The sequence below is a fragment of the Plodia interpunctella genome, chromosome 15, assembly GCF_027563975.2.
Source record: "Plodia interpunctella isolate USDA-ARS_2022_Savannah chromosome 15, ilPloInte3.2, whole genome shotgun sequence".
In the NCBI taxonomy this organism is placed as follows: domain Eukaryota; kingdom Metazoa; phylum Arthropoda; class Insecta; order Lepidoptera; family Pyralidae; genus Plodia; species Plodia interpunctella.
In genome coordinates, this window is record NC_071308.1 from 736,157 (window position 1) to 755,548 (window position 19,392).

At 34.2% G+C, this 19,392-nt stretch overlaps 1 protein-coding gene and 1 long non-coding RNA gene across 7 annotated transcripts in view; both read left to right on the forward strand.

Annotated features, from left to right (window-relative positions):
- Window positions 1–19,392, forward strand: part of LOC128675796 (uncharacterized protein) — a 34,113-nt gene that overhangs the window by 11,694 nt on the left and 3,027 nt on the right. For 4 of the 6 annotated variants that reach the window (XM_053755473.2, XM_053755475.2, XM_053755474.2 and 1 more), the window contains 5 exons: window positions 8,713–8,807; window positions 16,176–16,314; window positions 16,743–16,965; window positions 17,337–17,513; window positions 17,801–19,212. In XM_053755473.2, the coding sequence (XP_053611448.1) occupies window positions 8,713–8,807; window positions 16,176–16,314; window positions 16,743–16,965; window positions 17,337–17,513; window positions 17,801–19,212 (2,046 nt within the window). Of the gene's footprint in view, window positions 1–3,474; window positions 4,010–8,041; window positions 8,207–8,712; window positions 8,808–16,175; window positions 16,315–16,742; window positions 16,966–17,336; window positions 17,514–17,800; window positions 19,213–19,392 lie in introns of those variants that run through there. The other 2 variants (XM_053755477.2, XM_053755478.1) reach the window with 2 other exon arrangements.
- LOC135309861 (uncharacterized) lies at window positions 754–2,601 on the forward strand. Its single transcript, XR_010370094.1, has 2 exons — window positions 754–1,369; window positions 2,497–2,601. It is a non-coding gene; the product is annotated as an uncharacterized LOC135309861 (long non-coding RNA).

The window sequence follows — 19,392 nt, forward strand, 5'->3', positions numbered from 1 at the left end:
GGCGATTACCACTTTAATGGTCAAAAATTTAATAGATTAATCAGTTTAGTCCTTTATAAATTTAGCCATCGTATCTTTACTTTAGGAGCGAGACACATTTATATAACGTAGTAATAAACGCATATTGAATGAACACCAAAAGTATTCTCTAACCTATATATGTATAAAACAAAGTCGCCTTTCGCGTCTGTTTATTTTATACAACGCAACAATGATGCACGTTTCTTTGTAGTTTAGCTAAATTATTCTTGAAGGTATTATAGACCTCGTGCGAAGCCAGGCCGGGTCGCGTACTATGTGTATATTTCTCTCTAATATTTACTTTTATAAATCTCCTTGACATGTTTAATGAATAGGTACAAGACGATGAAGAAACAGGTGCAATTTGAGCATGCATGGTGAGATTGTGACGTGAAGGTCCCGATCTAAATTGTGTAACGACATCCTGCAGGGAGGATCAATCTGGACGCAACACTTTTTCAGATAGCGACCAGTTTGTTTTATAAAATTACTAGCCGCCCGTACAGGTTTCGCTCGGGTAAAAACGTAATGAAAGACAGACGCCGCATACGACTTTGTTTTATAATTATGTAAGGATTTATATTCCGATTACATTTTATTAATAGACGTTTTTGCTTTATGTATAATATATAACAAAATATTATATTTTTTAACTTTGTGTTAATTGTGCATTTTTTATGAAGACGATTTTCATTTAGAAATTTAGAAACACATAATAAAGAAAAATGGGCGAAATGCAAAAAAATTGTACATTTTAGAAAACTTTAACGTCTTAAGCTAGAAAAAATATTTAGACATTTTATCTATATTTAAAAAGAATTTATAATTTTTATATACTAAAACAGGTAACAACCCATTATATAAATAAATGTATTTTTTGCATAATTACTAAAAAAGAAATAATTTATAATTCGAAGTCATTTTTTTTTCATACATTTGAAAATGTCCTATACAACCGTAATCAACTGATTGTGAAAGGAGGAAAATAGATTACAAGCTATATTATACAGTAAATATTTTTTCTTTATGAAGAATATCATATATTTCGATATTTTATAGTAATATAATGAATTATTTTAGTAAAAACTAATTTAAATAATAGTTTTGGCGCCGTCTATAAAATCTTTCGTATTTGTTATTCATCTTTGTGAACACAAAAAAGAGCAGAAAATGAATTTTATTTCTTGCATCATTACAACCATAGACAACATCAGTAGGTCTTAAATGCTTTGCGTTATGGCCATTTTGTTCGTGTTCAGTTTAGCAACAATGTGCATCTCTTATAATTGTGCAGTGAAAAATCAACAAAAATTAGTTCATTTTGATGACTTCAGTTTCAAACACTTTGGTAAGTGATTTATGCTGTGTTTATGTATATATCATAAGGTTTGATAACGAATTATTTCGAAATGGTGACTGTTAGCTTAAAAACATTGTCATTTTGTTTTGGTAAATTTTTAGGTTATTTACACATCGTGTTTTGTTTCATATTTGTTTCGGATTTGTTACTTTTATTTGTGACGTAACAAACAAATTGTAACAAATATGAAGTAAAGACGTATTCATATTTGGAAAGTGAGGAATATAGGTTATATCCCGTGACTTCCTCTGTTTTTACAAAATGGCACTGTTATACCTTTATCAAAATCCCAAGTAGAATCCTCCGAGTTGTCATAAACTTAACTATTTCATGTATACTATGTAATATTAAATTAGTATTGTTTATTGAAATTATAATTTGCATTGCAGTGAACCCTCGACACAAAAAGAGGGGTGTATAAGTTTGACCGCTATGTATGTGTGTCTATCTATCTGTGGCACCCGCTGCGGGCAATAGCTAGTATTGAAAAGTTTCATACTGGTGCCAAATCTCTCCCTACAAAAGTGAGGATGAATAGTTTTCATTAGTTAACGGTTTTAGCCGGACACTCTTTTAACTAATCCTCCATTTAATAGCCCTCCTTTCTTCCGCACATTAAACAATTTGGATGGTTTCTCCGTACATATTGTTTTCAATTTTTCTAGCATAGACATTACACAGTGCTGTTACATTGAATGTAATGTTTCTTTGCTACTTTGGCGCTAGTTTAACAAAATGGTGGTATTTGTTTAATTTAAATAGTTTGTGAATGAAATTATATCTTCTGAGTTACGTCAACATTATACAGTTGCATGCAGCTCGAATTGGTTAACTGGCAAGAATCATGGGGTTAAATGTCACTACAATGGAAGAATTGTAGTTGCTTAACTTAGCTAAAGGCTATATTAACTTAAATATTTATAAAAATACAAGCTTTCGCCTGCAGCTTTGCCAGCGGTTTATGCATTTGAACATCTTTATACAGGCAGGCAGACAAACAAACAGATGCGGTTGGGGGACTTCATTTTATAATATATCAGGACGGATAAGTAATATGTATGACATATATGAAATGGTACTTAGTACAACTTGACTAAACAGTTTGTTTGTTGTAGAAAATGCCCTTATCACCAGCGGACAGACAACGTTTATACAGAGAACGTCTCAAAGAGAATCATCCAGATAAATACGAAGAAATGCAATGGCGAAATCGTGAGAGAGCGCGTTAAAATTTCATTGTTGCCTAAAAGCCAACACGTGGTGGTCACGTGTCCCTCACCTCATCATATTAATTACTAAGAGAGTAGATAGAAGATTGTTATTATCGCTCTTTAAATTAAAAATACAAATCTAAGTTTTGTTTTATTTATTTACTTTCATTGCTAATCCTACGTACGAGATTAAGATTATATGGAGCTGCAGCCCGCGCGGGCCTCTCTGTAGTTGAGAGAGTATTCTAGCTATGGCCCGACTCACACTTGGCCGTTTTTGATTTTAAACTGACAATATGAACTAGGTTTTATAGTTCATCTTTGTTATTTTATTTGTTACAGCAACAAAAGTATTTTTTGTTTCTTATTTGTTATTTGTACCTTTTTTTTGCATTTCGCCCAAATACCTACATAAATTTAATATCCCTGGCAACGTAGCCATTTGTATTTTAAGATGAAATGAAATTGATTTGAGTTTTCTAGAGTAAATTAAAAGTCCCTACATGAAATTAAAAAAAAAAAACAAAAACAAAATATATTTTCTATAGATATTTTTAAGATAAGTTTCATTATATAAAACGTTTTATAGAAAAATGTTAAATATTTAAAATGTTTATTTCATGTGTATAGAAAAACTGGACTATAAATTTATTAACCTAACATCTGCCTAACCTTATACACTGGAAGTAACAGGCGCATTAAACAAAAACCATAAAGACAGTAATGAAAAAGCAGTTATCCTGAATTTAGGAGTACAAGTACATCATCTTGAGTTTAGTATTTAAATAGGTAACTCGAGAAGGTCAACATTTTCTAATCTCGTCCCGTCCCGAGCACCCACTTGATCGCCCCGCGAGACTCTCCTGTCCTATTTGCCTACATTCAATTGTCCGTGATCTTAGATACAGACCGAACTCTGTCAAGTGCAAATCTAATCTGATCAGTTTTGAGCTAAAATCTGTTGGAAATATTGAAAATACTGCTCGCAAATATTTTTGTGTGTTTCTTGACTTAAAGACGTTAATATTAGGGCTGTGTAAATAATTTGCAATGTTAATAAACCGCAAAAAAATGAATTAAACGAAGAAAAAGATTAAAATTTGAAATTAATCAGTTCAAAGCGGTGTAAAATATTTTAAAATAATTATAACATTTTGCAATTACCTTATATAACGTTAACGTATAGTTATATTAAAATTCATTGACAAAATATTACAAGATGAATCCAAAACAGTCAAAATTCAACTCCTTCGCGCACACGTTCAAATATCGATCTCCTCTATGGATCGAGTCAGATTCTGAGAGCAACAGCAGTAACAGTGGTGGTCTCGGCAACAGTGACGACAGCATCCAGAGCCAGAGCTCTAACCAGAGCTCCAATAGCTCCGGAAGCATCAACAACTTCTTGGATACCAAGGTCGACTTCCAATTTAATACACACTTCTGTAATTTAACTTATATCTTTATCAATCTGCTTGATAACTTGAAATGTATCATCTAAACTAATATGTAAACGATCTATTCGTGAAAGTTTGCAATCGCGCTCATTCAAATATCGATCTTCTTTAGATGGATTGTACCAAACTCTGTAACTGGTCTCAGTTACATAGACGACATTGTCCAGAGCTCCAACCCTCTAGTTGGAGCTCTGGATATTTTCCTATATGTCAACAACTTCCTGGATTCTAAGTTTTACTTCCAATTTAATACACTCTTCTGTAATTTCTTTTAAATCGACCTTCTTGATCAATCCATAAAGAATTTCACTTACTCTTTTGTCTTTGCAATACCTCTCTTTCACTCTCATTAAGTCTCGTTTATCCTGGACCAATGTCCATCCATCGATCTATCGATAATGTATACCAATTATACATTATCGATAGATCGATTAGAAAATGATAGTGTGTTACCCATGGTACACCGCTATGAGTCTCCAGTAGTGGGGCGATTGGTATTATTCCCCGTATGTACGTGGTTGTATGTTGCGTTTGTAGCTACAGGAAAGCAGTGTATATACTACCCTACACTGTATAACTGTGGCTACGAGTAATTATTAAAACATAGGTATATCTTAAAGATTTTATTTTGATTTAGAAATTATTTATATAAGAATAATTAAAATAAAATTTTTCCTAAACTATTAACCAGATATCCTTCATTTCACCGATATATTAGTTGTGATAATGACGTCAAAAAATTTGACAAAGAATGTCAAGAGAACACGAAGGATAAAGTTTTGTTTACATACTTTAGGCTCTTGTAAGACAAATCATATGACTGTCAATTAACGTAGGTATAGTTAGGCCGTGTATCCTTATTATTATAAACAGCCGATTAGTTATACATCTTGAGGGCAAGTAAGTGGATATTATTAGACAAGGCATTGAAGTTGTTATGACAAGATATTTCTTGCATATTCGACGACCTCGGTGGCGCAGTGGTAAAGTGCTTGCCTCTGAACTGAGAGGTCCCGGGTTGGATCCCCGGTCGGGTCATGATGGAAAATGATCTTTTTTCTGATTGGCCCGGGTCTTGGATGTTTACCTATATATGTATTTGTTATAAAATATAGTATCGTTGAGTTAGTATCCCATAACACAATTCTCGAACTTACTTTGGGGCTAGCTCAATCTGTGTGATTTGTCCTTACATATTATATTTATTTATTAATTATTTATTTTCGTATGTTCCCAGTTGTGTTCAGGGTTGTGACGTCACGAAGCCCGAGATCAACGTACAAAATAAAACGTAACTTTTTTAAGATTCAGCTGTGTGCTTTTGCAACCGTTATGTTATGATAGCGTACCTATTTAAATTCTTTATATAAATCCTATCACTAGGTCGAGGTGCTCTAGGAGTAAATAATTTTAAGAAACAAAAAAAAAGTAACTTGTGCTCTAAACGGAACAGTTAATAGCTATTTGAATCCATACTTAGGTAAATACATGTATAAAATTTGACATTTATATTCTCGAATCGGGTCGATTTTATTACTTTAAAGTTCGAACTATGTCAAATTATCACAACGAAAAAGTATATCTCGATAAAGTGCGAACTAGCGCCATCTTTGGTGATCTATACGAACTGCGTGGTTTGACATGCGTGTACGAATCACGGCAACACACGATGATTGTTACTAACTAATTGTGACTGATACTAACAGATCGGAGCTTCAGAAGAAGATTTAGTTAATTTTCTTACTCTTTTCATCTGCTCTTCCGACCTTTTTATGTGAGTTGATAAAGTTTTATTTCGAAAACTGGCCTCCGCTTGTTATTTCTTATGTGCATATAACAAAATTTTGGAAATCTTTATTTTTATGCCCCAAATCAACTTTGACGTTAACTTTTACCTGCTTAGGTACACCATTTCGTCTAAACACAGGTTACAGTTAACGTCAAAGTTGACACGGTGCAACCCACTCTTAATATTGATTGAATCTATGCGTTTATTAGACACGAAATTACCTGACTAATTTAGAAAAAAAAAACTGGCAAACTATAAATAAAGTTTTGCATTTTTTTCGATAGTGTAAACTTCTTATACAACGATATATTCCGTGTTCGATAACATAGATAAGTTTTATAAGCTATGTGATTGATAAAGTAATTTTTAATCTTCCTTCCTTAAGATACAAGAACTTTTAATTATTTTGTAATCACTTATACCTACATCAAAATATATCTCTTGTCCTCGCATGTTAGGTTGTATACGGGGATGTAACGCTTTGAACCCCGAGGTCAGCGTAAGATATGTGATGTGTGTCAATCCTCCCTTTCTTACATCAAAATAGTTAAAGAAAGAGTACATTAATGAGACTGAATGAAATGAATGAATGAAATGAAAAATATAAAGGATCCTAAAAAAATATTAAAATAAATGATAATATAGAGATAAATATAAATGTAGAAGATCTTGAATTAATATTATTATCTTTAATTAATAGTTTCAATTTCATTATGTAATTCATTTCAAATGAATATTCAAAAAATAAAATGTCGATTTATACATTAGTTTTTGACAGCCGCTTCGCCCCTGTTTGGTTGTTAATTAAATTTTTTTTTTTTTCAATCCAGTCAAGTAGCCAATTATATAATAGGTACTACCAGTCCAGACACGTGTGAGACACGAAGATTACCCACACACAATTAGTGCATTGATTAGGAGTGCAGTTGCAGCGTTAAAATAGTCCTGACGTAGGCACGCAATGTGCAAGGATGCGCGTCAAACGCAAAAGCGATTGCATCCCGCTAACGCAGGTATTTTTAACAATGTAATATTGCACATTTTATAGGTGATTACAATTAAATAATAATAACCACAATAAAAGGCACAAGCACGAACTTTTTTATATACCTAATGAATATCTATTCAATTGAAATAAAGTAGCTGACGTGTAAAGTTTCAAAAACACATGCACATACTTCCTTGTCCGGAACCTTGGTTATTACAATTTCACACATTTCGATATTTTAATAAAAATCCATATAAAGTGTGATAAAATGAGCCTGATACGCGAATAAGTTTTAGTTTCTAAAATACACACTCAATACACAGATAGAATTTTTGGTAATGAATGCACGGCAAAGCATAAATGTTCGTATACCACAGTCAACAGCACGTCGACCTACCTTAATTCGTTGCAAACTGGCCGCTATTACCGCGCCATAGAGGTTCGGAGACTGTACATCATAACGCATGACATAAAACTATTTCGAATTTGTATTCCATAAATAATGATTGGTCGGGCAAGCGCGGTTCCTCAGACAATCATTTAATTTATAGTTTTTGTTGCTATTTAATTGTAAATGCTGAAACTTTTTTGAAAGTATCACATGGACACTCTAGTAAAACACCATCGTATAAATTTGAAATATAGCTTATCTAATTTTATAAGGAAGCAAATGTTTGCATAAAAGATAGTGTCAAATTGTTAGTTCGTTAGATTTAGGGTTCCTGGTGTTGTTATAATATAGATGTAGTTCATACAGTTTATGATCTTCGCATAATTTATTACAGTAAATAAAAATTTATTGAAAAAAAAATGAAATCTTTTCACAGCGATCTTATAAATGGACTACCTAGTTATATAAGGAAATATCATATTATGAAGACTCCATGTAATTTTTGTAACTACGTTTATTAGGTAAGTAATAGGTATTATTTAAATTTCGGGTTTCCATTATATAAAAAAACAAGTGTAGTAACCTATCAATTAAAAAAAATAGACAGATACCAATACACATATGCGATAGGTTTGCTGTAAATTAAAAAGATCAAGATGGTTAAATTTTTTCAACAAATATTTCGAACAGTCAATTAGTATATATGTTAATTACAGTGTATACATTTTTAATTGATAACATAGAGATATAATATGTTTGATGTTCTCATTAGCGGAGATAATTTAGACAAAACATTCGTGGCAAAGTCTTCTTGTGTGAAAATTGTGTATTTTATTATATATATTAAAATAGTATTGCGAAAATAGTGTGTATATTTTGACTATGTTCAATAATATAAGGAAAATTTGTAGAAAATTGTATTTTTTTCACGAAAATCATACAGTGTAGTGAGTTTTAGGATGAATTTAAATGTGCTGAAAATCATAAAGGTATAAGGCACACGTTATGGAGTGATCAATAAAGATAATATTAATAATGACCCGACAAACCTTGTGCCAAAAATGACATTTTTGTAAAAAAAACTTTTATTACGTTGCCTCGACATTATAAGTGTAATCCTTAGGTTGTGGTATCTGAAAACCTGTGTGCACTTTGTTTGAGTAGAGTATGCACTGAGATACTGCCCATATTTTTATGGGCATTATTATCTCAGTGCATATTCGGCCGTCCCGTCTTCATTCAAGACTTCGTTCTTCTTCCATCTTTAGGTTCAAAACCATAATAGATTTTATACGAAAACCTTCCTCAGGAATCATATTATCCATTGGCGAAAACTGTACCAAAAATCCGTCGGGTATTTTTGAGTTTATGGCATTATACATACGAATGCCATAATTTTAGGTCTGAGGTACCTATAATATGTTTGGAGAAGAATAATAGAATTTTGACTCACCTTGCGCATGAGATAAGTTGATGATAGATTATGCTTTTGCAGATCCCAGAGCACCACCACAGCACTGGATCCGGCTTCAGCGATGGTGACCACCCCGCCGACCACAACGAAGTGCTTTCTGATGACGACAGACCAAAGTAAGTACCAATAGCTATTTGCCATAAATGACAATAAATTTGCCACACCGACTTTATGTCTATATTTGCTTGATAACGATTAGTCGAGTAATAGGAGAAAAACAATGTTATTTTCTATGTCTGAATAGACAGCAATCATATACATATAAAACATACATACTCTGCATATTAAACAACACTAATTTATTTTTCGAACGCCTGTAAGTAATATGTAAGCAAAAGCATTTTTTCACGTTTTTTCTAAGTATTGTTCTTTTTTACGATTATTTAATAACTTATACGCCAAACGACTACTATTAAGCAGAAAATGATAAATAAGATAATGCGAACCGAAACTCACAAAAATTAACGTAAATATAAAAAGACGACAAACTCTTCTTTATCTTTTATTAGATTACTTATTTTTGTACTGTAATAATAATATGATTTTTCATATCTTACCCTGGACATTCAATCCAGTATATCCAGACCGATTATGTCACGCCAAGGACTAAAATCAGTGAGTCAATTGTGTCACATTTCGCAACAGCCTAGCAACAGTTACGTGCATCCGGCGCGAAGGTCCAAGAGTCTGCATCTCGGTCTCAAGGGTCCTTAATAAGGAAGCGTCCAGGTCGGTGACCCCTTGCGAAATACGTCTGTTGCAATCCTGCAACTTACTAGTAGAAATCACTACATATAGTATAAAATAAAGCCGCCCTCTGCGTGTGTCTCTTTTTAAGCTTCAATGGATTTTAATGCAGTTTCTCTGTTATTTAGACAATTTATTCCCGAAGGTTTATGTACATGCATAAATGACCCCATGCGAAGCCGGTTCAGGTCGCTAATTTATATAAAAAGCACTAACTGTTGCCCGCAACTCCGCCTGTGGTAACATATGTTTGACTTCGATTCATTGTCTCATATCTGCTCCTAAGTTTCTCGAAATTGACCCAGCGGTTTATAAAGCATGACAGACTGAATTTTTTTATATTTATCATAATTGTATGGATCATATATAAAAGATATATGTGGTAGTAACCCATTAAAATGTTACACACACAAATGTACACTCCTCTATCTGAATTATTTAAATGCAATAAATAAGCAATTGACACCAATAGCGGCCATTACGCTATCAGTGTAAAATATGATTAATGGATGCCGTATCTGGGTAACCTAAAGTCTAGTAGCTTTGCAGTTATAGGTCCTTGTTCTATCATCAGTTCTCAATCTTATTGAGCATAATATTTCGAATTTTATTATGGAACAATTTTGCAAATATTTGTAAGAAATTATGATTGTGATAAAATAAACAAAATTTGATTTTTGTTTTACTTTTACGAAAATATTTGTTTTTTTTTTCTTTTATTTTCAGGAAATACTTGATGCAATTTACTCCTGTCTTTATGTATCTATCTTTATGGAAATTAAAATGTGTATCGCAAGGAACTTTGCTATTTCTATCTATCAGGCGTGTATAATTTCATACCGTACCCGCACTGAAGCGCAAAAACCTCTTAGGGAGATCTTTTATTTTAGTAATTAGATACCGATTGTTAAACTTATTTTAAAGTAGAAATGAAATCAATCTACTTTTATTGATTTCAGTGAAAACTTACACAATATAGGGTTATTTGATGGCTTCAAATTCTATATACCGGCTGACGAGCCGTGCGAAGTAGAGAAGAAAAAGTAAGAAAGCAGATCTTAGGCTCCAACACATTGTGGCTGAGGAAGTAACAGGGAAAACGCTCAGGTGAGAGAGGAACAGATCAGCTGACGGCCGGCAACAGAAAAAGCTTAGGTAGGAGAGTGGGAATGCTTATTCCAGCAGTGGGGCATGTTATTTAAAACATGAGCTATAAAAATTGCCACCTTTGCAAGTTGAATCATTGTTTAATTTACCGAGCGAAGCGAGCGAGGTTTAACATTCTACTTGGGGCAAAATTACATTTTTTGTATGTATGTATGTTTGTAACGCGATAACTTTTGAACCGTTGGCCCGATTTTGATGAAATTTAAAAGGTATTTAGGATATGCCAATAGAATATTTAAGTGGAGTATCAAAATCGGGTCAGTCGTTTTTTAAATATTCACAATTTTGTAAAATTTAATTGTGTTCGCGAGCTAAGTTCTCGGTGAACAACTAGTTAATAATTTACTTCACAAAACTTAAATTTTAGTATATAGTTTCTACATATATAAGAAAGCTCATTAGCATACAGCGGTATAGCTAATATACCTATTTATAGATATATATATAATATATATTAAAAACACTAGAATTATTTATATTTATTATGGCGGTTTGGAGAGGAGGCTTAGAGAAAGAATTCTCACATGAAAAATATAATAATTTCAATATATAGATGTAACTTTTTTTTTAAATAATTTTTGTCTGTCTATATTTCTGTATGTTTATTCACGCATTACGTAACTAGATGGAATTTGATGCATATATACAGTTTATATAACAAAGTCAGGCTTTTACTGGCTCTACATCTAATTTAATATCTAAATATTAGATCCCTATATGTTAGCCACTAAGTCATTAGCTGCTAATACCTTGTGAACTAGTAAGGCGCCGCAAGCCGCCAGCCAGTCGACTCTCGCGCATGTAAACGTGAACACCAGCGACGTAAACGCTGTCAAAAGTGAAATTTCTTCGAAATCGTCTTAGCATATTACAAGTGGCTGTGGCAGTACATAAAGTTAAACAAACATAGTAAATAATTTCATTGGATGTTTCAATTGTTAAAAATATATACTCTTTCGTATAAAAAACACTGCTGAACTTATTAGAATTCTTTGTGCCTCTCTATTCAGTGTTTTATTTTTGAAAGAAAACAATTTTGGAAACTGATTTATTAAGCTGTTGTGACTGTGAGTTATTATATTAGTTTTGTTTATGTTGTAAACTTTTATAATTGTATTCTCTTGTCTTATCCATGAACCATACATACATTAACACACGCAAACATTTCTTATTTATTTAAAAAAAGATAAATCTCAAAAATGCAGTTGCCAACTCCACAAATGTTATTTAGTATATTTGTGACAATTGCAATCTAAAAACTAATGATGGATTTTATGGAAAAGCATAGAGTAGCTATATATCCACGCGAGCAGAGTCTGAGGAAACTGTTTATAAAAAAAAACGTGTACCCAACTTAAATTTTACATAAAATCTGGAATCTATTATCATATTACTTACGAATATATTTATGCTGCTATATATTAATGTCGTATAAATATGTCTTTCATTATAAGTACTTAATTATTTTCCTGTAGTGACAGACAAGACAGACCACAAGGTTCGAGAAACTTCTACACAGCTACGCTCCTAAATATAACATATACTAATTATTATACCTATCATTTACCTTTTGTTATTTACTAAATAAATATCTATTATTTCGCAAACAATGCAATAAACACTACCCAAAGTGTCAATTACATTCATCGATATAGGTAAAAAGGTTAAAAGCAATAACATATTTTTACGAGCCATTAAATTCAATGACGCCATGTTACCTATTCACGTTGATCTAGTTATGTAAAATAATATATTTTATACACAAAAAGGCTTATGTAAGAGGATCGTATCTAATCGCGTATCTAAGTAAATCCTATTAATATTAAAGTTTATTAAGATGTTTCACGCAAAATCTACTGGACTAAATGGTATGAAATTTGGTACACGGGTAGAATATAACCTGGAGTAACACATAGGGTACTTTTTATCCCGAAATTCCCACGGAAGCGAAGCCCAGGGGCGCAGCTAGTAAGGTTATATTCTTCTTCTCAGTTAGTGATCATGGATCATCTGTTATGCTTGTTGCGACTTTTGCGATATTTCTCCTCTCTATATTTTGTCTGTCAACAAGATATGATCTATACATATGTTTGTTCGCGCATTACGCTAAAACTGGATGGAATTTGATGCTCTTTGATGTCTAACTTAATATCTGCCGAGACATTGACAATAAAAAGTTATGAGCGTACGTACGCACGAAGCCACGGACAAAAGCTGGTTTTATATTACTAAAGAAACTGTAATTAAATGTATTAAAATCTAGCTGACCATAAATAAAACGTGTACATGAAAAAAAAATATGTTTATTGTTGTTAATATCACAATCATATATATCACATATGCTACGTATGACACCACTGACATACTGACGGATTTATCATCACCTTTCGGGTCGGATATCTATAAAGTATTGACTGATAAGTAAACGTTATAGTGAAAAATAAATAATGAATAAAATAAATATATTAGGACAAATCACACAGATTTGATCTACCCCCAAAGTAAGTTCGAGACTTGTGTTATACTATACTAACTCAACGATACTATATTTTTTAACAAATACATATATAGATAAACATCCAAGACCTGAGCCAATCAGAAAAAAGATCATTCTCCTTCATGACCCGACCGGGGATCGAACCCGGGACCTCTCGGTTCAGAGGCAAGCACTTTACCACTGCGCCACCGAGGTCGTTAGTTATCTTATTGATGTGTGATTAAAATTATTTTAGGGGAATTAGTTATTTTGTATCTAACTAGTTGTTCGCCGCGAACTTAACCTCGCAAAATTGTGAATATTTCAAAAACGACTTAACCGATTTTGTTGCCCCCACGAACTTAAAAATGTTATTGACAACAGATCATGCATACCTTTTAAATTTCATCAAGATCAGACCAACAACAGTTCGAAAGTTATCACGTTACATACATACATGTGTTTTTGTCCAAGTTGATTAAGATGATAATATTTATTTTCCCTTTGGAAGTACCTCTCCTTACTTCCCCCCCATTGGAAGACTCCCTGTTGAGATACTCAGAAGTATATATTACAAGCTTGTCCGTTGTTGCCCGCGGTTACACTCGTGGCTAAAAGTATTCTATATATCACCCTTTAGCTTTCCAACTATCTACTCAACCAATCTTCTTGAAATTTTTCATACATGTAGTTCGAAAGTTCGAAGTATGTAGAAAGACATTACCTTTCATCACGGAAAAATAACTGTTCCTGTGGGAAATTTACGCGGGTGAAACCGCGGGCAACAGCTAGTATATAAAATTAGGAGTATATGGAAGTTAGGTGGAAGTATGGATCTTTGTATTGACAGAACACTGACGAGATGGAAGGAAGGAACGACCTTGCAGTTCTTGAAAATTGGACAAATGAGTGCTAAGCGTGCATTCGCGCCGGCTCCAATTCTCAGTTTCCTCATTATACATACAGAGCCAGAGCTATGCTTCCAGAATCCAGAATTGACATATTTAATGCCTACGTAGTTACATTCCTATTTGGCTACAAGATACTGTTCTTCATCTTCTTAGATCAGTCACAAACATAGGTCAAAAAAAAGAATAAAATACCCGGTTCGCAAACGAAGGGTATGTTCAGATGCGTAGATAATATTATACTAGCGGCCCGTTCCGGATTCGCTCGGGTAAAAATATAAGAAACTAGCCTGTGTGTATGTTCACCCCCTCATTATAGTCATTTTGGGATTGATTATTAGAGAAAAAAGTAACCGATTTTTAAAGTAAGTAACAAAATTTTGGGGTCCAGCGGTTTAGCCGTGAAAGCGGAACAGACAGTCTTTCGCATTTATAATATTAGTATGGATATGGATTATACGTACACCTAAACCGTCCTCAGGAATCACATTAACTATTGGTGAAAACCGCATGAAAATGCGTGAAGTTGTTTTTGAGGTTATCGTGAGACAGACGCGGCAAACAAAGTCATTTTGTTTCATAATATGTAGAGATAAAAATGGATCCGATATGACGAGTCTAGCACTTCTGAAAAGCCGGCAACGCTCCTATGATGCACGGAGTGTTGCAGCTTGCAGTTGCTCCTGCGCAGCGGTAACTCGCTTTCTGGTTTGCCGTCATATTCCATAAAAATAAAAACCCTTATGGAACAGCCCTATTAGCTGAACGTGATCGGTTTGTGGTGATATAAATTAAATCAATCAAGCATATTTTTTCAACTCAGCGCAATCACGTACGTGCTATTAGTACAAGGCACAGATTATTTCAGTTTAACAAGTCACTACTCTACACTCTCTCACAAAACAAACTACTCTCTACACTCTGGTATAATTTACAAATGTCAACCAATTGCCCGACATAGGTGCTCCTACAGGACAGGTGTGTAAGATTTTGTAATTTTATAGTCAGAGTGATATACTTATATTATCTACCTACATGTTACCTATATATTACGAGTTAAGAGTTTGCATAATTCAGTGTTATAGGATAAAATATATTCCACTTGCTACGAAAGAAAGAAAATATTTATTTGCCAAAAACTTGAGTACAAATTGATGTCAAGATTAATTAAACCTACATGTTTTACCGAATATAGGTATGCAAATATAAATAAATAAAGAGGAGCATGCTATCCACTACAAATAACAAAAAAAAAAAGAATTATAATGTATACTAGCACTAAATTCTATCCGAGTCTATCATTAAAGAAATCATTTAAAGTATAATAACATTTATCAGTTAATAAAGACTTGAGGTGCTTCTTAAATAGATTTAACTTTAAGCTTTAATACTGATTTGGTATTTTGTTGTAAATTTTCGGTGCCATACATACTATGCTATTACCGAGTAAAACAGTTTTTGATGGGTGCATGCATAAACGATAGATATCTCGATGTTTCCTCAATACAACGTCAGCTAGACGAGGGAATAAATGAGCATTGGTTTTCACAAATGTTTTATACTACCAATGTGTATTATTATAGATATTTCAAAAGTAGTTTTTATTTATGTTTGCTCTGTTTAACGTAGGCAAGAAGCCAAGCAATAATTATTAGATTTATTGCATCATGTGTATGATTTTCTCAGTTTCTTTTTTTAACAAAATATTCTGAACCTCTTTAAATGATTTGGGCCGAAAACTATATTTCTCTACGCAGTGTGGTAAAAATACGTTTAGTATTTATCTCATATGTGGTAGATACAGCTAAAAGATGCAAAATTTGACGGCCAGATATAGTGTGCGAGACTAATTGGTAAAATTGAGATTAAATAGTGATTGGTAGACTTTATTGCTTCGCCTCTTGATTGGATATTATAATCTACGCAGGAGGAGAAGCGGCGAGCACATTGTTTTTCTTTTGCTCCTAAGTCCTAGCTCCTAAATCCTATTAATATTATAAATGCGAAAGTTTGTACGCATGTGTCTATTCTCTTTCACGCAAAATATACTGGACCGATTGTTATGAAATTTTGTACACGGGTAGAATATAACTGGAATAACACATAGGGTAATTTTTATTCCGAAATTCCCATGGGAGCGACGCCCAGGGGCGCAGTTAATATTTTATAACAATGTTACTTTTCAGGACACCCCTCCGCTCACCCCGGCGCGGACCGCGGCGCCTGGGCAGGTCAGAGTTCAGCATGGATGACGACGACTACTCCCCAAGCAACTCTGTCACCTCCGTCAACTCCCTGGCTAGTCTGCTCAAGGAGAAACTCCAGGTGAGGAGCTGAGTCTCGTCCTCATATCGCAATATCTGCTCACTTTCTCTAGAGGTATAATTGGCACAGATGAATGTGGCGTGTGGTCTCGCTCCAAAATAGGACTCCCGTGGGTGCCGTACGAGGCGACTGAGACACATAGCCTTGGCTGCTTGATATTCAGCAATAACATTCTTAAAGGGAGTTGTTGTCAGGTAAGGCACCGGTTATGAAATCAGAACTTAGAATCTTCAAAATTGTAAGATTTACTTTTTATGCTGATCTCAGGTTTTGCAGCTTCAGAGCCTCGAATGCGATCAGCAATACTCAAGATGAGAGAGACAGAGATATTGTTCGTTGTGTCACAGAACTCGTAAACACAAACATATTATTATTTTTTGGTTGTTAGTTATAATAACACTTTTTATTCATCACCTCCAAATTCGCAGAGCATCCCCCAAAAGATCCGCAAGAAGCCGACAGACTACAAACTACGAGCGTTCGTCGGCCTCATGTTCCTGTCCGTGTCCTTCTTCATCGGGTTCGCGTACGTGCTATACCATCAGCAAGCAATGACCAAGGCTTACTTCGAAAGCGTGCAGTTCAACGAACCTAAGAGGATGATTAGGATTTTCAATGCCGATGATGTGGAGATCCTTAAGGCTCATTTAGGTTAGTTTATAATAATAAAGGTAAAGGAAATTGTATTTGCTAAAGCTAATTGTAAATGCTAATGGAAATTGCTCGCAACAATTGGATACGAATGAACCAGACGAAGTTTGCGGAAGGAGGTCTATTAGTATGGTATTATAGCTGCAGTATTCAGGTAGGGCGAGGGTTAGATCATTATTAATTAGGCTAACTTATATTCGGAGATGACAACTGTTAGCCTGAGAGAATTTGAGTTCTTCTTTATTTGGACTACGTTAAACAACAATATCTGGTACTTAGTTTGCAATTTGTTAATGTTTTGGTCACAAAAAATATTGAGTTGAAGACACTTTTTGCAAATGTCTTGCTTATTTTCTATTAACATTTCCCAGCGGTCGGCATCAACAAAGTGAAGGCGTACCCGTGCCTCCCAGACGACCGACACAAGGACGGCTCCGAATGCCTGGAGTGGCTGCACACGCTGAGGTTCTACCTGAAGAGTCTGCCGCACGACCCTGGAGTGGACAACACCACCTGTTACTCCGTGCATTGGAAGGCTCTCAAGAAAGGTATGTTTGTTCTAAAATCTGAATAGTTCTGTATATTTCTACTCGATTGCTTCTTTTCACACTACTTTTATACTCGTAAAACCTTGTCATTTCTTTAGGTCAACTCATAAAAAACATACCGATACCAATTATAACTGTGAAAGTTTGTGAGAAACCTTCGCTGGAATTTTTGGGAATGAACTGTGTAAATATTGGGCATCTACGTGGAGGATACGAAATCTGTTATTTTGATTTAATTTGGTACATTAATACATTACATTATAATTTGGTGATTTTCTAACTTTCAGATGTTTATCCCAACGATTGTTTTGACTGGGCTGATACCAAAGTCCACTGGTATGGAGGCGGTCAGTCGCTCAACTTAACTTGGCCTTTGGACAACGGCTCTATAGACTACACCCCTTTCATCACCGGAGACATACAAAAAAATCAGTGGAGCAACGTCTTGACACGATATCTCATAAACACTAAAGGGGCTGCATTAATAATAGATGACGAAACTCCTTTACAAATATCAGTAAATAAAGACCAAAAAGCCATCTGTATTAGAGCTCAATTTGATGAATTTGCTTACGCCAATAGGCTAACAGAGTTCCCAGAAATGAGATACAATATCTGCACCTCAAGAGATATTAAATCTCTGCATTCATCTATTCACAACCATCGCAGAGCACCGCTGTGGGATGGCCTCAAACCAGCTGACATGGCAAGTTTAGAATCACTGATCTCTGAGCCAGTTTGGCAAATAGCTCCCAGATTCAAATGGGAATTAACATCAGAAACAATATCTAAATACACTGAAGATGTCATCAATTTAGGATTCTTGAAACAGGGACATGTTCTAATTAACGAATTTTGGCAGAACGAAATAGGCGACTTAGCTGTAGACACAAGTAGGTTCTCTACGTTAAATGAAACTGTTGATAAATTACACAGAAGAGGATTCAAAGTTGCTTTTACTGTACAACCGTATATAAGTACTGAAAGCGCTAACTTTGCTGAATGTGTTCAAAAGAGACTACTTGTAAGTGAAAGAAGTAGTGATAGGAGAATCCCTGCTTTGACAAGATTTAAAACCTTAGCTAGTGCTGGTGTACTAGATATTACGAATAATAGATCTGTTCCATGGATACTAGAAAAGTTGCAAGCGGTCATCGATGCATATCACATTGATTCATTTTACTTCGATCTTGGATTAGCATACGATATGCCTCATTACTACCAATGTGAGAAAAGGTTGATCAATCCAGATCAATATAAGACGCACTTTACGAAGACATTTGAGAAAATTTTGAACATTATCGGAGTGTCGTCGGCTATATCGTTACCAAGGCCTCCGATATTCGTATCGTTACCTCCATTTGAATCTTCATGGGAAGCTTTACGACAAGTTATACCAACAATATTGACATATGGTGTGAATGGATATCCTTTCGTAATGCCAGGAGCAGTAGGAGGAGATATTTACTGGCCTGGCAGTGAGCAGTTTTTGCCATCGTCCAAGGGTTCTTTGGACTTGAATATCACGAACACTACTCAGGATAACGGCATACAGCTGCCTGAGAGAGAGTTGTACATGAGATGGCTGCAAATGGCGACGTTCCTTCCTGTGATGAAGTTCACTCACTTGCCGAGCAAATATAATGATGACAAAGTCCTGGAGCTGGCCAAGAATTTGACTTGGTTGAGACAAAAATTGGTAAGATTAATTTTCTTATTTTTATTGTATAAGAAATGCTTATAATTTTGTAGTAATTTTAATATTCTTTACCTATTATGTTATAGAGTACATTATAAAGACGCTATTGATTTTATTGAGAGTTAAATTTTGTCAGTTTAGTTTGAGTCAGATTTTGCCTAAAAAATAAGAAAAAAACGA